The sequence below is a fragment of the Cyrtonyx montezumae genome, unplaced genomic scaffold, assembly GCF_038088225.1.
Source record: "Cyrtonyx montezumae isolate F1298 unplaced genomic scaffold, pur_monq_1.0 scaffold_8, whole genome shotgun sequence".
NCBI classification, from domain to species: Eukaryota; Metazoa; Chordata; class Aves; order Galliformes; family Odontophoridae; genus Cyrtonyx; species Cyrtonyx montezumae.
The window spans coordinates 84,256,866-84,276,354 of NW_027072089.1; the positions used below are offsets into that span (position 1 = coordinate 84,256,866).

A 19,489-nucleotide genomic window follows, 5' to 3' on the forward strand; every position below is an offset into this window, starting at 1 on the left:
TCGTCTGTAGGTTAGGAGGAAGGGATACTGGTCCTGACTAATCTCTGACATAAGGCACTAGGTTCCAGTAGCTTTCAACACACATTGCATTTATCGGCTCATCCTACAAGTAAAAGCACACCTGATGAGAACACAGCAAGATTCAATATTCTAACGTAATTGCCATTTCTTACTGCTACCAACTATAGTATTTGAACAAATATTATACCAGTTTCATTCAAGAGATGAGAAATCATGGTGGGGCTATTTCTGACAATTGGCAGAACTTCCATGAAGTGACACCACAGAGCTTCCGCAAGGTGCTGAGAGCATGACGCCGACCTGAGAACCCCAGAATGGCAATTTAGCAACGTGTGAGTTCAGGTCAACTGTTTCTAGCACTGGCCCGGTCCTAAAAGCTTGGATTGCGGTGCCCTGGCCGTCAGCACTATTAGCAGTTACTGCCATCTATGGGTAAGACCGATTTAACATCACTCCCGTCGGGAAGAGTTACTGATTCTTTGTAATAAATAATATACCTGTCCACATATCTAAACAAATGTAACATGAGAAATCACACTGTCATCACCGATATCTTCACTAAAAAAAAAAAAAAAGCAAAATAACGATCAAGGACTTCACTTGTGCACACACCTGAAAAGGGAAAAGCCCACCTTCTGGGCCGCCTCTAGATGCACTCCAGCAGGTCCACCTTTCAGAGACAGTTATCCAAACGCTTCTGGAACTCCGTCAGCTTGGGGCCGTGACTGCTGCTCTGAGCAGCCTGTCCCACTGCCCGACCACCCAGAAATTACTCCAAATGCACCTTATCATTTGCATATTAATTTGAATACCACTGCAGCCTTTTTTTTTTTTTCAATTGATTCTGTTGCTACCGGTTGGCCAGAGACGGTGCAACAGAAGGCTCAATAGCCCTCCGTTCTGGACATCCCTAGCCCAGGGACAAAAGGACCAGACACACGGTGTCAAGCATCGAATGCCAATTTATTGCTGCGCAACAACGCCTTTTATACCCATACCCGCCTGCTCCGCCCGCGGTCCCGTGACACCCGATCGAGCCCAAGTCCCTCCCTCCCACAAAGCCTTCACGAAGCTACCACGAGCCCCAGAGACACGCAGCTCTGCCTCACGACCCTACAGATTCAAAATGGCAAAGCATTTTTATGTCAGTGATTCTCTCTCTTTTTCAGGTTGGGATTTTTTGCTTGTCCCATTTAGAATTAAGAGCTGTTTGGGGCATTCATCACCCCTGACAGCTGCTAATGCCCCTCAACTCTGCACAGTCACTGTGCTAAAATATTTGGAGAAAGTAACGGGACTATTTGTTTCTATTTTGGACTGCACCTGTCCACCTTTCAGTTTATTAGTCTTCCTGTGACAATGGCTAGTTCCAGATGCTTATGGGGAAAGTGAAAATCCTCCACAGTGGAAAATTAATACAAGGGAATGGGAGCCAGCCCCTTTCTGTTACAGGTAAGCACGTTGTAAAATTCCTTCCATAAGCCAACCACATCCATGTGAAAATCGACTTTGGTTTTTGTTCTCTCATGATTCCTGCTAGGAATCCTGTCACGAAGACTGTGCTGTTGAGTAAAACCGAATTGTATTTAAAAAGAGGGGAAAGTAACTAATTGTTTTCAAAAGCTTTCCAGCTGTAATTGGAGTTGCTACTCTTATACTGTGGTCCTCCAAACTGCACAGTGGTTGATATGATGATGTACAGCAGAAAGTAGAGCGGGGCAACTTTCCAGCTGGCTGGTAGTCCTGGGCCTGATGCAACCCAGGCAACGGTTGTCCTTCCTGCCTTCCTGAACAGGAGCTAATCCTTCTGTGAAGCCACGTAGACATTACAGCCAGGCACGAAGCAGCCTGCACCACGGAGCAGCACAAAGCTCATTTCACGATGATGTTGGTCATGCCTCCTGGTGCCACAGAAACTGGCCCAGGCACCCTTTGAGCAGAGCAGCCCTGAAAGATGTCCAAAGCAGCCTGCAGAGCTTGGAGAAGCCAGTCAGTGGTGGTTGTATTGGAAGTCAAAGTGGCTAGGAGGTCCAAACAGCTAAGATTACAGTAAAAAATGGGGCAAACTTGTCAGCCAAGAGTCAGAGTCAGCCAAGCTGACTCCTCACATGGAGAAAAATAACGAACACACTTCCAGTCTCCATAGGCAGAGGCAGTGTTTCTTCATGCTAGAGAAGATGGATGTGTCAGCGTGCTTAGCCTGGATATCCCGGTTGACTATCACTGAAGTAGAAGTATCAAGGAAAATACACTGCGTGGGTTTCTGAACGGTTCTGAAAAACATCGACCCGCTCTAGTAAAGCATTCGGAAAGGTCTCAGCGCTCCACCTCACAGCAGCAGAGCAGCCACAACTCCAAACACCGCCAGCATCCGCGCAGCCCCACGGCGGAACACCGTTCCGGAAGCGGAAGCGGAAGCGGACTGACGTCCGCGGCGGAAGGGCGGTGCGTGCTCAGCCATAGACTTCCGGTAGCGCCGGCGGTTTGTGTTCTTCGCCCGCCGTGCCGCCGGGTGCGGGCGGCATGGCCGTGAGGCGGGCGCTGCTCGTGCTGCGGTCCCGCGGCGCCCTCCCGCCCGCTTCCGCCTCCCCCACGCGGCGCGGCCTCAGCGCCTGTCCGCGCGAGGGGGCCGCCGTCAGCGTTGGCTCGGTGTGGGCCCGGCGCGTGGGCCGGGCCCGGCGCTGCGGGGAGAGCGGTGAGAGCGGGCGGGCGTGGGGAGCGGGGAGCTCCTGTGTGGCTCGAGCAGTACGTCAGTGTTCTGCTTGTCTTTCTCAGGTGTCAGCGACTCTGCGTCTTCGTTTTTAGAGAGCAAGGGCAGTGTTTCCTTGCTGGGAAGTAGGAAGTTTTTTTTTGACACTCACGCTCTGGTGCGTCTCCTGGAAGAAAATGGTAATTTGCTACGTACGTTCCTTGGGGGGGTCGTGAGGGGTTTCTTAGCTTGCAGAGCTCGGTTAATTAATCCGCAGCAGTGTGCAACTGTTGGAATGCGATTGAACGTGGGCTGCTGCAAAAAAAATGCAGCTCTTGGGGTGGAGTGTGTATGCTGTATAAAATATACCTTCTCTTACCCTAAAACGTAAGGGAAGAGATCATTTTGGGTTCATGATGAAGTACCTTTGCTACCTCAGTAGCATGAGGAAGAAGGACCGCATGGCTGAATTGCATTGTGATAGCTCACCGCGCTGGAAAGGAGGGATCCCAATCACTGGCTCCTCCTGTATAGTTTCATCCTTCGTGTGTGCCAGCCTAACTCTCAGGGAACTTTACGTGTGTTGATAGTGATAGGACCTGGGGGAGTGGTTGAGAGGTTGTGGGTACCCCATCCATGAAGGCATTCAAGGCAAGGCTGGATGTGGCTCTGGGCAGCCTGGTCTGGTGGTTGGCAACCCTGTCGACGGCATGGCGGTTGAAACTAGATGATCCTTGAAGTTCTTTGCAACCCAGGCCATTCTGTAATTCAAACTACAGTTCTTTTTGATTGACATTATTCTGAGACATGAATGAGCTCATAGTGCAGCTGTGTGAGCACTGGGACACATACATAGCAGCAGGAGTAAGGGTACGCGCTTTTGGTGACGGCAAATGATTAAAGCAGCTCTGCTGTTGAAAGTTACTCACTCTCAGACCCCAGATTTGCTTTCTAACATTAACCTGCCACATATTTGAAACTATGTTTTGTGCTAGTTCACCATGCACAGAGTTCAAAGTGTATTTTAAGATGGACTCAGAACTTGGCAGGCCTAAAATCAGAGCTCTTTGTTGGGAATTGCTGAGATTTGCATATTTTCCATGGTACCACTTAAGAGTATACTGAAAGTAGGTATCTGCTTTTGAATGCCAGGTTTCTTATAATTACCCAAGAGATGGCATTCTGTAATACTTCCAACATTAATCTTGCTGATATTGTAATAGTGCTGTACTGCAGAAACAGCTATGTCACAGGTGTTATTTTGGAGTGGAGGAACTTGGTTGTATTGCCCGGTTGTGCTCTGCTAGTGCTAGATGGAGAGGAATGTACTTTATTACCTTTCATAACTGACTGCTTTTTTAAAAAACTTTGTAATGTATATTAGAAGTCGATAATCTTCATCAGCTGTCCAGCTGAATGTTGTTCTATTTTGTTTTACTTAGGATTCACTACTCAACAGTCGGAAGTGATTGTATCTGCATTAGTGAAAATCCTGAGCACCAACCTGGATACGATTTACAAGGACATGGTGACCAAAGTACAGCAGGTTAGCTCAAAGAGGGTGGAAGGGTTAAAGTCAGTTGAAATCCGGTATGTCTGCTAATGAAATGCACATTGCTGTATTATTTACTGGTAGACCGTGTTTAAAAACTTGAAAGTGAACAGCTATCCCTGAATATCCACCGGCTGTTGAGTTTTGTCTTGAATCTATCAAGCAGCTATCAAAGTGTTGTGATGGACCTTGACACTTAGGAACTACCATCTGGTACAATGTTCATGAGTTTTTTGTTTCTTTGTTTGTTTCTTTGTTTCCTCCTAGCTTTATTTTAACCTGAAAAGGCTTTTACTCAGTCATAGGAGATACTCTAAACATGGATTTAACTATTTACAGCTCCTACATTATTTTCTCTAGTTATACAGCAGCGAAGAAAAAGATTTCCTCCTGTAATTTACCATTCTGTTATGTGGCCTGTTTCTAAATATATCTTTCTGTCATAGTGACATTTATATTGTACTAGAATTGAGCTAAACTTCTTTGCAATGATTTTAGTGTGTGGTTAGTGTAGTTGTATGTACTGATAACGCTCAGGAAGAGTATGTTTTGGATGCTGATTTTGTAAGTTTTCTGTTTCCTTTGCTGCATGTTATTCATGGTATACTCTAAATCCATGCAGCATATATATATAAACTGGTGAGAGGAACTGAAGAAAACTTGCTTGGAAATAGACTGGTAATTCTGAATATCTAGAGATCCATCTTGGCTACCAGAAAATTGCATTGACTTGAAGTGAATTTGTGGGGGGATTGGCTGTTTTATTTTTGGGAGGGAATCCTTAGACAAAGTGTACGCAGGTAGATCTGTGTAAGCATGTGGACGTGAAAGTGTTGAATATTGCTATGTTATGCTTTTAGGCACTTCAGCCTCCAGAAATAAAACCAAATTCAGCGTAAGACACATTTAGCTGTATCGTGGAACTTAAGCATCTTTTGAATGTGATTAGCAGTATCTAGTATGCTGGAATTCCCACACATAAGTGAGTCAAATAGGCAATGCTAGTGGGAAGAAGTAACTGAAGTTCTTAGCTCTGTGAGGCTGTCACTTTACAAACAAAGGATTTAACTAATTTTATGGTAACTGAGTTGCTATCTTCATGTGAGAAAACTGTTTGGTGAAGAGGAGAGAGAATGAAAGTAAGCTGGACACATCAGGGAATAAGAAAGGAGATATCCATGGCAGTAGTCTTCCTGCAGATCTTTTGTGATACGTCCAATACACTGACCCACTGCATTTTTTTAATTCTTTTTAAAGTGCTGTAGTCAGGTAGCCTTTTCTAAACAGTGCTGTAAATTAGACTGTCCTTACTTGTCAAAAACGAAGTTATAGTGTCAGATTTTTAATGGTATTAGTCCAGAATCAAAAGCAAGGACCTGCTTATTAGTGGTAAAGTTCAGCAATGAGAGGGGAATCCCTGTTCGCATGTGGATAGTGTAACATCTAGAGCAGAATCTACAGACCTTTCCATCCTCCAAAATGAAGAAGGATGCTTGTTTGCCATCTGTCAGCTCACTTCTGTCAGTGAGAAGAGTGTTTAAAAGTGTAAGTATAGTGCATGATTCTGCTCAGCTGAATAGGAAAGTGGAGTGAGCTCTCTTCCATGGGAAGGTGGAAAAGGAGGAAGTTACAAGAGTAGGGTGGCACTGGGGAGTCTTGGTGTGGAAGCTGGCTTTCCTCTTTTAGCACAGTGGCACCTTTTCTCCCTTCTCCCTAAAGCCTTTGCTAGGTTAAGAATTTGAAGACTTAGAAGAGAGTATATCCTAGGCTATTAGTTGAACTGTTCTGATCTGTTAGAATTTCTGATTACAAATGATTTACCACAACTTGCTTGTTTCGTCACTTTCACTTGGTCTGTCTTGCTTTCTTTGAAACTGAAATAATCAGTCTCAAATTACCAGATTAAAAATTTCAGAGTACCTGAATAGCCTGTTGTATTTGTACGCGCAGATGAGAAAAACATTATGGCTACATGTCCTGAGGCTTGTCTTCTGTCTTTTAAAGGAGATTGCTCTTCAACAAGTTATGTCCCATATTGATGGAGTGAAAAAGGATATGATTATATTGGGAAAAAGTGAGCTTTCAGCTCTTCGTTCAGAAAATGAGGTAAAAATCAGTATCTTCGACTTGTACCACTTGTTTTTCATTAAGGATGTAAAAAAGTGGTTTGTACCCAGGGTACAAACTTGGGTGCTGATATGGTTTAACACCGAATTATTAATAACCTCGTGAAGGGGCAGGATGCACCCTCAGCAAGTTTGTGAGTGATCCAAAGTTGGGAGGAGTTGCTGACCAACAGACTATTGATGCCTCTCCATCCTGATGGAAGCTGGAAAAATGGGCTGTTGGGAGTCTCGTGGAGTTTGACAAAAGACTTAAATCTTCCTGGTTATGTGTGAAATAGAGAAGAAAGCAATGAGGGAGGAAGAAGCTACTGAGCTGTATATCCTAAATTGTTGATGCAGCTGTTGCTCTTTTTTGTTAGAATAATTTTCATACATTAATAGAAGATGCTACAACTATTCCTATTTCATATTTCTTCTGAAAGAAATAGTGATAGATTAAGTTACCTTAGAAGTGTAGAACTTACCTAGAGACCATTCAGGGAATTGCTGGCTGCATTTTGATGCTTAGCAATTTCTTTTTAAGGCTAAACAAACCTATTGCTTACTGTCTTGCTTACTCTTTTTGCTCTCCACTCCTATGCTACTTGCTGCAGTCTCCCATCATCTTGGTGGCTCTCTCCTGAGCTTGTTCCAGCATGTCAACATTTGTCTTATACCAGAGAGCCTAAAGCTGGACACAGCTTTTTTGGTGCAAGCTCACAAGTGCTAAACATGGGAGAATAATCACTTACCTTTGGCTGTGTTTACCCTTGCTAATGCCATCCTGTGCGTTTGGCCACCTGTAGTGCTGTGGGACAGTACTAGCTTCTGTCCTGATGCTTGGAAATGTGCACTACTGAGTGAGTACGTATGTGCATACACTTGGGTCTGTCTACACACATACTGAGGATATAGATGGATTTAAACCACATTCATTCTGCCTTCTGTTGTGGTTTAACCTGGCAAGTGGCTGAGCATCACACCATCATGTGCTCATTCCTCCCCCTTCCCAGTGGGATGTGGGAGATAATTAAAAACTAATAAAGTAAAACTCATAGGCTGAGATAAAACTATCTGCTAAAATAGGGGAAAGGAAAATAGTATGTCTGTATAATAGATATAACAAGTGATGCACAAGTAATTGCTCACCATACCAACTGCTGCCCAGCTAGCATCCTGAGCAGTGGGAGAGAGAGGGAGATGAACTCCAACTCCCTTCAAAACTCCTTCTGCTTGATATCATTTGGTATGGAATAGCCCTGTGGCCAGTTTAAGTAAACTGTCTTAATTCTGTTCCCTCCCAGCTCCTTGGGCCCTTCACTGCACGTAGTCTTGGCTCTGTATATGCTGCTGAGCAGGCAACTACAAATACCAGTGTGTTGTCAACATTATTTTTCTCCTAGAACCTAAACATAGCATCGAACCAGACACTGAAAAAAAAAACATGCATTCCAGCTGAAACTAAGACACCTTCCTTTCACAGTGTGGATTATAGTAATTGCTACTAATCATTGAAATTGCCTATATTTATAGACTGTCGGTTTCTGTGTACAATACTAAAATGTACATTTCTTTTCTGCTCTCCCAGAGAATAAAACTTGAACTCCAGCAGATAAAGAAGCAAGTCATGGTAAGATAAGTCATGGTAGCTTAGTTTATGATAGTATAGGTTAGGTTTATGATAGTATAGGTTAGGTTTATGATAGTATAGGTTAGGTTTATGATAGTATAGGTTAGGTTTATGATAGTATAGGTTAGGTTTATGATAGTATATGTTAGGTTTATGATAGTATAGGTTAGGTTTATGATAGTATAGGTTAGGTTTATGATAGTATAGGTTAGGTTTATGATAGTATAGGTTAGGTTTATGATAGTATAGGTTAGGTTTATGATAGTATAGGTTAGGTTTATGATAGTATAGGTTAGGTTTATGATAGTATAGGTTAGGTTTATGATAGTATAGGTTAGGTTTATGATAGTATAGCTTAGGTTTATGATAGTATAGCTTAGGTTTATGATAGTATAGCTTAGGTTTATGATAGTATAGCTTAGGTTTATGATAGTATAGCTTAGGTTTATGATAGTATAGCTTAGGTTTATGATAGTATAGCTTAGGTTTATGATAGTATAGCTTAGGTTTATGATAGTATAGCTTAGGTTTATGATAGTATAGCTTAGGTTTATGATAGTATAGCTTAGGTTTATGATAGTATAGCTTAGGTATCTTGAGTATCAGGATTCCTTCATGGAAGTCCAATTTCAAAGTGTACCTAGGCAAAGATTTCTAAAATTAGTGAGTTGTAGGTTTATGAAACATGCCCAGAATTTGTAGAAAGTTGTGTTCTTTATCAACTCTTGTTTTCAGTGTTCTGGTATAAAAGTAGTCAGTTTTTTATTTGTTCCAATGAGAATGAATTCATCCTACAGACCACAAGTGGAAGGGCAAGAACACTTGTACTTAGGAAATCTAAGCACATTGGGTGTCTCGAGAATCCAGTTCCTCTCTAATTAGAAAGAGGCACAGTATTTTTGTCTAACTTGTTTTTGCTTACAATTAAATAGAAATTCTTGTTCACTGCTTTATCCTTTGTATTCCCATAAGGATGAAATTACCAGAGTTCGTGCTGACAACAAACTAAATCTAAACCTAGAGATGAGCAGAGTAAAAGAATTGGAAAGTTCTGTTCACTTTCTTCTTAGAAACATCTAAAAATTGAATAATCTCTGAATTTGGATAAGAACGTCTGTTCAATATTAATCTGTAGTATTATTCCTTTTTAAGATGCTATTAATCCAAATTAGTCATCCTTAAATGCTGTAATATGGGGTACAGTGGTGGGGAGTTTCTTTGTATGTCTGTCTCTTTTGATATTGTTTCAGTATTGACATTAATGTACTACGGTTAAATATTTCAGTTTTTTGCATTTAAACATTCCAACTAGCTGCCTGGAGATTTTCTAGAGCTGTGCTAGTAATATATCGTCACACTGAGTTAAGTATAAGCATTTCATTATCTTGCCATTACTGAAGATATTTCCTTTCCCTGTAACGGGAGAATTCAGTGTGGCTAGTCTGTCAGGCAGTATGTGTTGTGAAAGTAGTTGTGATTAATTTTCATTGTAACTGATACTGATTCTGATTGTTTTTGACTTTGAAATATGTGTAGAATTTAATTGACAAGCGTTTTAATTAGATTAACAGAAATGAAAAATTAGAAGATACATAATTTTGCATTAGATGGAGCACTCTGAGTAGAAATTTGGTTTTAGATCTTTTTTGAATAGCTTTTATGAACCTGAATTTCATCATTGAAATGGACACATCTTTTAGTGACATTTTTCTGCAAATTTTAATTCAGTCCCTTTATCACAGGTGGGTAATGAAGAAGTAATATTTACTTGCAATCTCAACAGTAAGAAATGTTGGGGTGTAAGTCACTTTCTGTGTATGCCCCCTTGAAGTTGTCGCCTGCTTGAGATTAATGCTGAAAGAGATTATCTTAATTTGCCAGCACTCATGTCAGCCATTTCTTATGTTTCAAACTCTAAATGCTTTATCTTTTAATAAGTTCACTCTCCAGCAAATGTGAAGTGGAAGTCTTCATTACCTAATGCACATCTGCTTATGCCCTGATTTATATCTGCAACGATACAGATTGAATTGAAAATCCTGAAGTATGGAACAAACTTTCACTTACATTCGTGTGCTCTTGCATCACTGTGTCGCTCAAGTTTGCTGTTTAGAAATATCAAGATGCATCTGACAGAACTGCATTTTCTCTGAACTGCAAAAAAAAAAAAAAAAGGACTTAAGGGGAAATCTCCCTGTTTAACTTCAGAGTGGGGTTAACCTTGCCTTTCTTCTTATGTACTTGTATTATTACAGACATGTTTTGGTGTTTTATAACAAAAGGATGCATTTTGGTTTCTTGAAGCTCAGTTTAAAAACCTTGGGGCTGACCTAGCTTCTAGCCACAAGGCAAACTTGAACAAATGCGGACATCAACAGAGTGGCTTGCAGAATATAAATTATTCAGAAAACATCTATTTTGATAACAGCACCTATACATAGTTAAGCAGAAACTATTTCAATCTATGTGTTACACTGTTTATTTTAAATGTAAATCTACCTTTGGTGGTGATAACCAGATTGTTAATATGTGGTTCTGTCCATGCAGAATCATAGAATGACTTGCATTGGAAGGGACTTTAAAGACCATCGTGCTGTGGGCAGAGTTGCCACCTACCAGATCAGGCTGCCCAGGACCCCAGTCAACCTGGCCTCAAGCACCTCCAGGGATGGGGCACTGTTATGTTAAACTTCATACATGACTTTTAAAAATTGCATTGTTTTATAAATGTTTTGCCATGTTAACAGGTTGAGGAATTTCACTTTGAGACAATATATGCTACTGATTTCTTTTTTTTGTCCTTGTCATCAATTTGCAGAATTTAGTAACATATGTTTTATTAATTATAGACACATTATTATTTGTCTCTTTTTTCTATGTTTGTAGCCTTATGCTATTTCTTAATTGGATCTTTAGATCTGTTAGAAGTTCAAATAGTGTTCTGGATCTTTAAAGAGAGTTTTTCAGCGCTGAGGCGTTTATGTAGGTTAGTCTGAGTTTGATGACAAAGTGAGATATACCTCTAGACTGGAAGGAAAAAGAAGTCACTTTTCACATGGGAACATCAGGAGATGAAGTTATTGCTGTGTAACTGAGGATTCTGAGATGGGAGCCTGATGACTTAATACTCTGCACTGATGGCTTAGCAGCTGTCCTAGGAGTAACTGAATTGCTTTAGTAGCAGGTAGGAACCATTACAGATGTCAAATAATGCCTGTTCATGTATCAGAAACCTGCCTTAAAGGTATGCTTCTTGAATGTGTTTACCTTTCCTTCAATCCAGATAACCAGAGTTTCTAAGTAAACCAGGACTTCTGATTTATAGTACCTATCTTTCAAGTGTTTCTGAACCAGTGACTTGACATGAGATGCAAATGTTTTATGTTTACCAAATATAGCATTTTCAGTGGTGTTCCCCAGGTGTTGTTCGGACCATTTCAAAATTTTGAATAGAGAATTGCCGTAATGCTGGTGAAACATCTTTGGTAGCTGAGTTTGCTATGACAGTTTAAAAACCACTCCCCTTACTGAAGAAGGCAGATGGTTCAGTCTTCTTGGCATTCGTATGCTCTGTGAGTTAGTTAACTGCCCTATTTCCTCTTCAGAATCACAGGTCAAAATGCAGGTCTGCCAACTTTTCTGCCAGCTGCTTTTTAATGTATTTCGTTGTTCCAGCTTGTGTTGAACACCTGTCTAAATTCAGCTTTCCAAGTGACAGCAGTCACCTTGCAATACTCTCTTTCAAGTGTTGTCGGACAACATGGTCGTTCAGATTCAGTTTTGTAGAAAACTGGAAAGCAAAGAACAGAAAAGGAAGCATGCTTTTAAGCATTTGGGAAAAGGCTTAAGGATGATATCATATTTATCTGTCTTTTTTTTTTGTTTTTCCCTTCCAGCATTCACTTAATGAAAGAAAACTACTCGAAATGAGGACAGAAATAGTGGAATTGGTAACAACTTGGTAGCTTGTTATTATATAACAAAGCTTTTTTTACTTGTCTTAGAGAGCTGGTACTATTTTTGAAGCTGCTCATGCACTTAGACACACTTCAATGTACAAAACGTCATTGAGATTTGTTATTTTTCTATGTATTTCCATAGTGGTACAGATAACTCTAGCATCTACAGAATAGGAAGGCTTATATATGTTAGTACATCATAACCTGTTCAGTGGGCTTTTGTTTGTTGGTTTGTTTTGAAATTTCAAGTATGTAGCATTTTCTGTAGGCAGAACACTTAAGGTTGCTTTTCGTTTCTTTAAATCAGTGACGTTTTCCGTGTTCAGTGGAACTGAAACACTTATCTTGATTGATTTGGCTTCATTTTAGCAGAAACCTTTACTAAAGTATTCCTCTTCGTTTTGTTTCATTACTGTAGAGAATTATTCACAGGAAGACCTCTAGTCATAAATCATTAACTGATGACAACGTTTCAGTAGTGATGATTTGAAAATACCAGCACCAGAGCAGCAGCTGTTCTGACTTTACAAGCTTGATCTTTCAGTCCTTTCTGAGTAATAATTCCATCTCATTTTTTTCTATGAAGTCCTGTCTTCTGTCATAATCAGATTCTGACTTCGTCATTCTGTAGACGTTTCTGCAGTAGAATTCACTGCAAGAAGGAGACATGGTTTTTACATCAAAAGACCTATTCTGATATTTCTAAGGATCCATACGTTTTCATGCTTCTCCAGTATGTTTCTATCACAAGAGTCTCTTAGACTTCTCAATAGCTATTGTAATTGAGATGTGACTTGAATGTCTGTGGGCCAGGTGACAGATTAAAGTGAGTGATTATGCTGCTAGATTGAGATAAGAAGGCACCCAGTTCTGCCATGTTCTAGATTACATGTTACTGAACGTGCGATGAAAGTGTACTGAGTTCAATTCCTTAGATATGGCAAGCTAGGAAAAAACTCATTTGCTTTGAATGCAAATTACTTCATTAACGTACATTTAAGGAGGAGTTGGAAGTACAGTTGAGAGGAATGGGTTACATTTCTAAATAAACATGGAACTGTTCAAATTATGTTTGTTTTATTTTCTAGCATGCACAACAAGATCGAGCTCTGACGCAAACAGACAGAAGAATAGACAGAGAAGTTGCTGATCTGAAGATAATGCTGGAATCGCTCAAACTTTATAATATTAAGTATTTAGCAGGTAAGATATCTTGTGGTGAACCTGTTAAATTGGACACTGTTTTTGCAAGCTGTCCATTGACTGTATTCATAAAGGCCTGGTTCAAAGAAAATATGAATACTTTTAAGTAGTCTTGGTCAAAATCAGCAGCATTATTACCAGAGAAAGTGTTCTGTAATTCACAGCTGTATTTTGCATGGACTACGCCTGTATGTTCTTTCATTCTTTGTACTGCAGTAGCGTGTGTGAGAAATCTAAAAGATAGAAAATGCTTCATCTGTGCTCAACTAAAATTATAAAAGCAGCCTGCACTTATCTGTCTGATGGAGCTCTACCTACAAAATGGAATGCTTCTGTCTTTCAGAGCATTCATTATCAAATTCTTCAATTACTTAGTTTTCAGGCACATGCGTTAGGAAAAAAAATAGCTTATTGCTCTTGTAGAAAAATGACAAAATATTAATCTTTCCTAAGTATGCAGCGTTGTTAAATGAACAGGATTACAGAAGTTATTCTTCTTATTTAAACTTCTTTATTATTCTTTCACAGTAGGTTTTGTCACTGTTACAATCATGTCTATAATACTGTACTATAGGGATAAGCTTTACAGAGAACCATTACTGAAAAATAAAAGGCAACTTATTTAAACGAGAGGAAGTGCTTTTCCCCACCATCCATACTCATAAACTACTCATGGAAGTAAAAAAATATAAGCAGAATATGTTTACTTAAATGGCTTCCATTGTAAATGGTGGCAAAAATTCTTCTGTGTTTAAATCTAGAAACTAAAAGTTGATGACTAGAAATAATAAAAAAAAATACAATACAAAACAAATTCATAAGCTTTAATGAAGTAGTTTGCATTTATTTGCTTGAATACTTGACTGTGTTTTAGTAATCCTATTAATCCTCATTTCACAACTGTAACTTTTTGATCTTTTTTCGAATGGTAAGCAGCTAAGTTTTTTTTTTTCCAACCTTTTGGTAGTTTTCCAGTCTAATTCCCACATTCATTTTCCTTCCTCCTCCTCTGTCATTTTTGTGTCCCTCTGCCTTGAAATTGTGTTTTGTAAATTAAAAAGCTTACTTTCTTATATGAGAAAGGAGTGGTGATTTTATCTTTAGCATTGTAGCTAGGTTTGTGCTTAGGTTTGTGAAGATACGTTCCAAGAGCTAATGATTCAATATCTCTCTTCTCCACTTCTGTTTTCTTTCAGGTTCAGTATTTACATGCCTTACCGTAACACTGGGATTTTATCGTTTATGGACTTAATAAAGCATCACTTTTAAGGGACTTCTACTGTCTTGTTTTCTGAAAAACAGAAAAAACTGTCTTTGCTTGAACTTCAACCAAGTCTTGAATGTTTTATTTATTTTTTTGTGAAGAAGACTGTTTTGAGAATGTAACCAAAGATGTGCCTAGAAACAAACTGTACATATGTCATGCCTATTTGGAATTCACTTACCTCTGAATAAAGCATTTGTGCTATTTTCCTCATTCTGAACTACAGTTTGCCTTGCTTTGCAGAGTGCCACATAAGAGCAAAGACTGACATTCATTCCGATTGCGTGGGGCTGCATGCACTAGGAATTGCATTCTGTTGTCTGTTCAGACATGCTTACCAGAGTCGGTTGCATCTATTGGACTGGAATTGTGATTGTTAGTATAAAACTGAAACTAAATGTTTTGTGGCTTGGAGGCGCTCTTGTTTAAGTAGGATTAGGGTTAACTGAATCGTGCTTACTTCTTGTCACGGTGTTGTCCGTGACAGTGACCCAAGGGAAAACCGAGAAGGGAGAGGGGAGAGAAAAAGAAACTGCGTCAGTGGCCGCGCTGCGCGGCCGCCCGAGCAGAGCCGCGCTCCGGGAGGGGGAGGGGGAAACAGCGGGAAGGGATGGGTCGACAAGAAAACAACGGCACGATTTGAGCAGGAACGGTAACTTTACTAAATCCTATAAAATTGAACAATTGAAAGAGAGAGAAAAAATTTTCAAACCAGAAGCTATACGCTAAGGAGGACCTGCAGGGGAAGCACACGTGCTGAACCTCCACGGCAGCCCAGAGCAACGCGCCCAGACCGAGCGCCGCCTCCATCCGGTGCGGAGCTCCGCCCCTCCCCTCTGCTGCTCCCCCAGCATTAACTCCTTCACTGCTGCGTGATGCTCTGATGTGGAATACCGGCATCAAAACCACAAAACCACAACATTCCACCCCTTATTCCACATCATCACATCATGCTTAACACACATCTATACATAACCAAACAGTAATAACATGAGTTACATAAAAACATATATATATATATATATACATACATACACACGTAATTACAGACTGCATTCCCCCAGCATCAAATTCCCTTGTGGGACACACTGGACATCCCCATTTTTATCCATTACCCACCAGGTGCACCCAGGTCCCTGCGCAAAAACGGTTCCACGGAGGGGTTTGCCCTTTCCAGAGGCTGGAAGGACCCACACCGCTTTTCCCAACATGCTCCTCACATGTACCACAGGGACCTTATCTCCCTCTATGGTCTGTAGGGAGCCGGACTGTGTAGGACCCTCTCGGTTGACTGATCCCCTAGTGTTGACCAGCCAGGTGGCTTCTGCCAGATGCTTCTCCCAGTGCTTGAATGTCCCACCACCCATTGCTCTCAACGTGGTTTTTAACAACCCGTTGTAGCGCTCGATCTTACCAGCAGCTGGTGCATGGTAGGGGATATGGTAGATCCATTCAATGCCGTGTTCTTTGGCCCAGATATCCACAAGAGAATTTTTGAAATGAGTCCCATTATCGGACTCAATTCTCTCTGGAGTGCCATGTCGCCATAGGACTTGTCTCTCGAGCCCTAAGATGGTGTTTCGGGCGGTAGCGTGGGGTACTGCGTATGTCTCAAGCCACCCAGTGGTCGCCTCCACCATGGTGAGCACGTAACGCTTACCATCGCGAGTTCGTGGCAAGGTGATATAATCAACCTGCCACGCCTCCCCATATTTATACTTTTCCCATCGCCCTTCCTGCCAGAGGGGTTTCATCCTCTTGGCCTGTTTAATTATGGCACATGTGTCACAGTCATGGATAACCTGTGCAACGGCATCCATAGTTAAGTCCACCCCTCGGTCTCTAGCCCACTTACAGGTCGCATCCCTTCCTTGATGGCCAGAGGTCTCATGGGCCCACCGAGCGAAAAATAGCTCTCCTTTGTTCTGCCAGTCCAAATCGATCTGAGACACCTCAATTCTGGCAGCTCGATCTACCTGATGGTTATTTTTCTGCTCTTCAGTAGCTCGATTCTTGGGCACATGAGCATCTACGTGGCGCACCTTTACACCCAACCTTTTTGTTCGGGCAGCAATGTCTTTCCACAGTTCAGCAGCCCAAATAGGTTTACCCTTCCGTTGCCAGTTGTCCTGTTCCCACTGCTGCAACCACCCCCATAAAGCATTTGCCACCATCCAAGAGTCAGTATAAAGATATAGCATGGGCCACCTCTCCCGTTCAGCCACATCTAAGGCCAGCTGGACGGCCTTTACCTCCGCAAACTGGCTTGACTCTCCTTCTCCTTCGGTGGCCTCTGCAACTCGTCGTGTGGGGCTCCACACAGCAGCCTTCCATCTGCGATGCTTCCCAACAATACGACACCATCCATCAGTGAAGAGGGCATACGTCTTTTCATTCTCTAGTAGTTCGTTATATGGTGGGGCCTCTTTAGCACGTGGTATCTCCTCTGATGGGGATGTTCCAAACTTCTTGCCTTCAGGCCAGTCCATGATCACCTCCAGGATTCCTGGACGGTTGAGGTTCCCCATCCGAGCTCGCTGTGTAATCAGTGCAATCCACTTACTCCAGGTGGCATCGGTAGCATGATGGGTGGGGGGAACCTTTCCTTTGAACATCCAATTCAGCACTGGCAGTCGAGGTGCCAGGAGGAGCTGTGTCTCAGTACCAATTACTTCAGAGGCAGCCCGAACCCCCTCGTATGCGGCCAAAATCTCCTTCTCAGTTGGAGTGTAGCACTCCTCTGAACCCCTGTACGCTCTGCTCCAAAATCCAAGGGGTCGGCCTCGGGTCTCCCCAGAGGCTCTTTGCCACAGACTCCAAGTGGGACCTTTCTCTCCAGCAGCAGTGTAGAGCATGTTTTTCACATCCTGTCCCAACCGAACTGGCCCCAGGGCCACAGCACGGGCTATCTCCTGCTTGATTTGCTCAAAGGCCTGCTGCTGTTCAGGACCCCATGCAAAATTATTCTTTTTCCGAGTCACTTGATAGAGGGGGCTTACTATGAGGCTGTAGTTTGGGATGTGCATCCTCCAAAAACCTACTACACCCAGAAAAGACTGTGTCTCTTTCTTGCTAGTGGGTGGTGACATACTGGTGATTTTGTCAATCACATCTCCTGGAATGTGACGACGTCCATCTTGCCATTTTACTCCTAGGAATTGAATTTCTTGGGCAGGTCCCTTCACTTTGTTCCGTTTAATAGCAAAACCAGCACCCAGAAGAATCTGGATTATTTGCTCTCCTTTTTTAAAAACTTCCTCTGCTGTATCACCCCACACAACAATGTCATCAATATACTGGAGGTGCTCAGGTGCCCCACCCTGTTCCAGTGTGGTTTGAATCAGCCCATGGCAGATGGTTGGGCTGTGTTTCCACCCCTGGGGCAAACGGTTCCAGGTGTACTGAACGCCCCTCCAGGTGAAAGCAAACTGTGGTCTGCACTCTGTGGCCAAAGGAATAGAAAAGAATGCATTGGCAATGTCTATAGTGGCATACCACTTGGCTGCTTTTGACTCCAGTTCATACTGCAGCTCCAACATATCTGGCACAGCAGCACTCAGCGGGGGTGTGACTTCATTCAGGCCACGGTAATCTACCGTCAGCCTCCATTCTCCACTGGCTTTACGCACCGGCCATATGGGGCTGTTAAAAGGTGAGTGAGTCTTGCTGATCACTCCCTGGCTCTCTAGCTGACGGATCAAGTTATGAATGGGGAGCAAGGAATCCCTGTTGGTGCGGTACTGCCGTCTGTGCACTGTTTTTGTAGCGATAGGTACCTGCTGCTCTTTCACTTTCAGTACCCCCACAACAGACGGATCTTCTGACAGGCCAGGTAAAACAGACAGCTGCTGAATGTTGTGCCAAAGATGTGCCTAGAAACAAACTGCACATATGTCATGCCTATTTGGAAACTTACCTCTGATCAAAGCACAGTAAAAGCATTTGTGCTATTTTCCTTCATTCTGAACTACAGTTTGCCTTGCTTTGCAGAGTGCCACATAAGAGCAAAGACTGACATTCATTCCGATTGTGTGGGGCTGCATGCACTAGGAATTGCATTCTGTTGTCTGTTCAGACATGCTTACCAGAGTCGGTTGCATCTATTGGACTGGAATTGTGATTGTTAGTATAAAACTGAAACTAAATGTTTTGTGGCTTGGAGGCGCTCTTGTTTAAGTAGGATTAGGGTTAACTGAATCGTGCTTACTTCTTTTAACACATGATTGTGCGGGTACTATGATAAAATGTGTCTTGCCATGTTTATAACAGTGCATCAGCTTCTTTTTCAGATGACCATCCAATCAGTCATCTTTCATAAGTACTGTGTAATGGTAGCAGTGTTTGCTGCTAATTTTGCTTGTAATATATCTAGGTTTTTTACTAACTCACCTTTTTATACGAAAGTTTCTGATACTCATTCCATATGCTAACTTTTAACTTAACCACTGTAACTGGGAGCTCGAAATGCTGTAAAATATGGCAGTTATACAAACTGTCTCTCTGGCTCTGCTTCCTTGTTGGAAAGGAACTGGTGCTTCCAGAAAGGAAAGATATTTTTTTAGCAGGTGGTTATGAAGCAGCACCATACATGAGGGAATTGCAATACTGTCTGTCTTCTGTTTTCTTGTCCTATTTAATTTTAAAAAATCCTACTGCTACTTCAGATGTGGAACTTGGAGAGTGATTATGATGATGAAAGCAGTAATGGAGTTCTGTAAGGATATTTAATCTCATTCTGTGCAAGCCCTTGCGTACAAGCGAATGCAACTGAAAGCTACAAATGAAAGCATCCTGTGTATCCAGGTACATCCATCCATCATTCTTCCATTCAGGAGCTAAAGCTTTAGTAACAGCAGTCAAGTCACCCTTGTTCCTTCATTTAAGGGAAATTTTGTCTTCTTGCTTCTTAGGAAAAGATGCACCTATGCACTGGTAATAAATGCTGTTAGCAGACAATTTCAGCTTTGCCTAAAGAAAGTAAAGCTGTTTAGCTACCTTGTGTCTGTATCATAAAAACTGTTAACTTTTTGGGTGGTTGCAAATGCAAACGGACTGCATGAGGACAA

The 19,489-nt window shown here is 41.8% G+C and overlaps 1 protein-coding gene across 1 annotated transcript; it reads left to right on the plus strand.

Moving 5' to 3' along the window:
- The first annotated feature begins 2,544 nt into the window (after positions 1-2,544).
- On the plus strand, positions 2,545-14,512 carry LOC136058963 (mitochondrial calcium uniporter regulator 1-like). The gene is made up of 9 exons (XM_065752799.1): positions 2,545-2,716; positions 2,797-2,910; positions 4,153-4,256; positions 6,267-6,368; positions 7,956-7,997; positions 8,970-9,050; positions 11,894-11,947; positions 13,045-13,159; positions 14,356-14,512. The coding sequence occupies exons 1-9, from the start codon at positions 2,545-2,547 to the stop codon at positions 14,409-14,411; spliced, it is 840 nt and encodes a 279-aa protein (XP_065608871.1). The 3' UTR covers positions 14,412-14,512.
- The last annotated feature ends 4,977 nt before the right edge of the window (positions 14,513-19,489 follow it).

What these genes read in the sequence shown, in the direction of transcription:
- LOC136058963 (XM_065752799.1), top strand. Translation starts at nt 2,545, where the DNA reads ATGGCCGTGAGGCGGGCGCTGCTCGTGCTGCGGTCCCGCGGCGCCCTC. An exon ending in GCGTCTCCTGGAAGAAAATG is followed by an intron (nt 2,911 to 4,152) that starts GTAATTTGCTAC and finishes TGTTTTACTTAG; the next exon opens with GATTCACTACTCAACAGTCG. An exon ending in TGGTGACCAAAGTACAGCAG is followed by an intron (nt 4,257 to 6,266) that starts GTTAGCTCAAAG and finishes TGTCTTTTAAAG; the next exon opens with GAGATTGCTCTTCAACAAGT.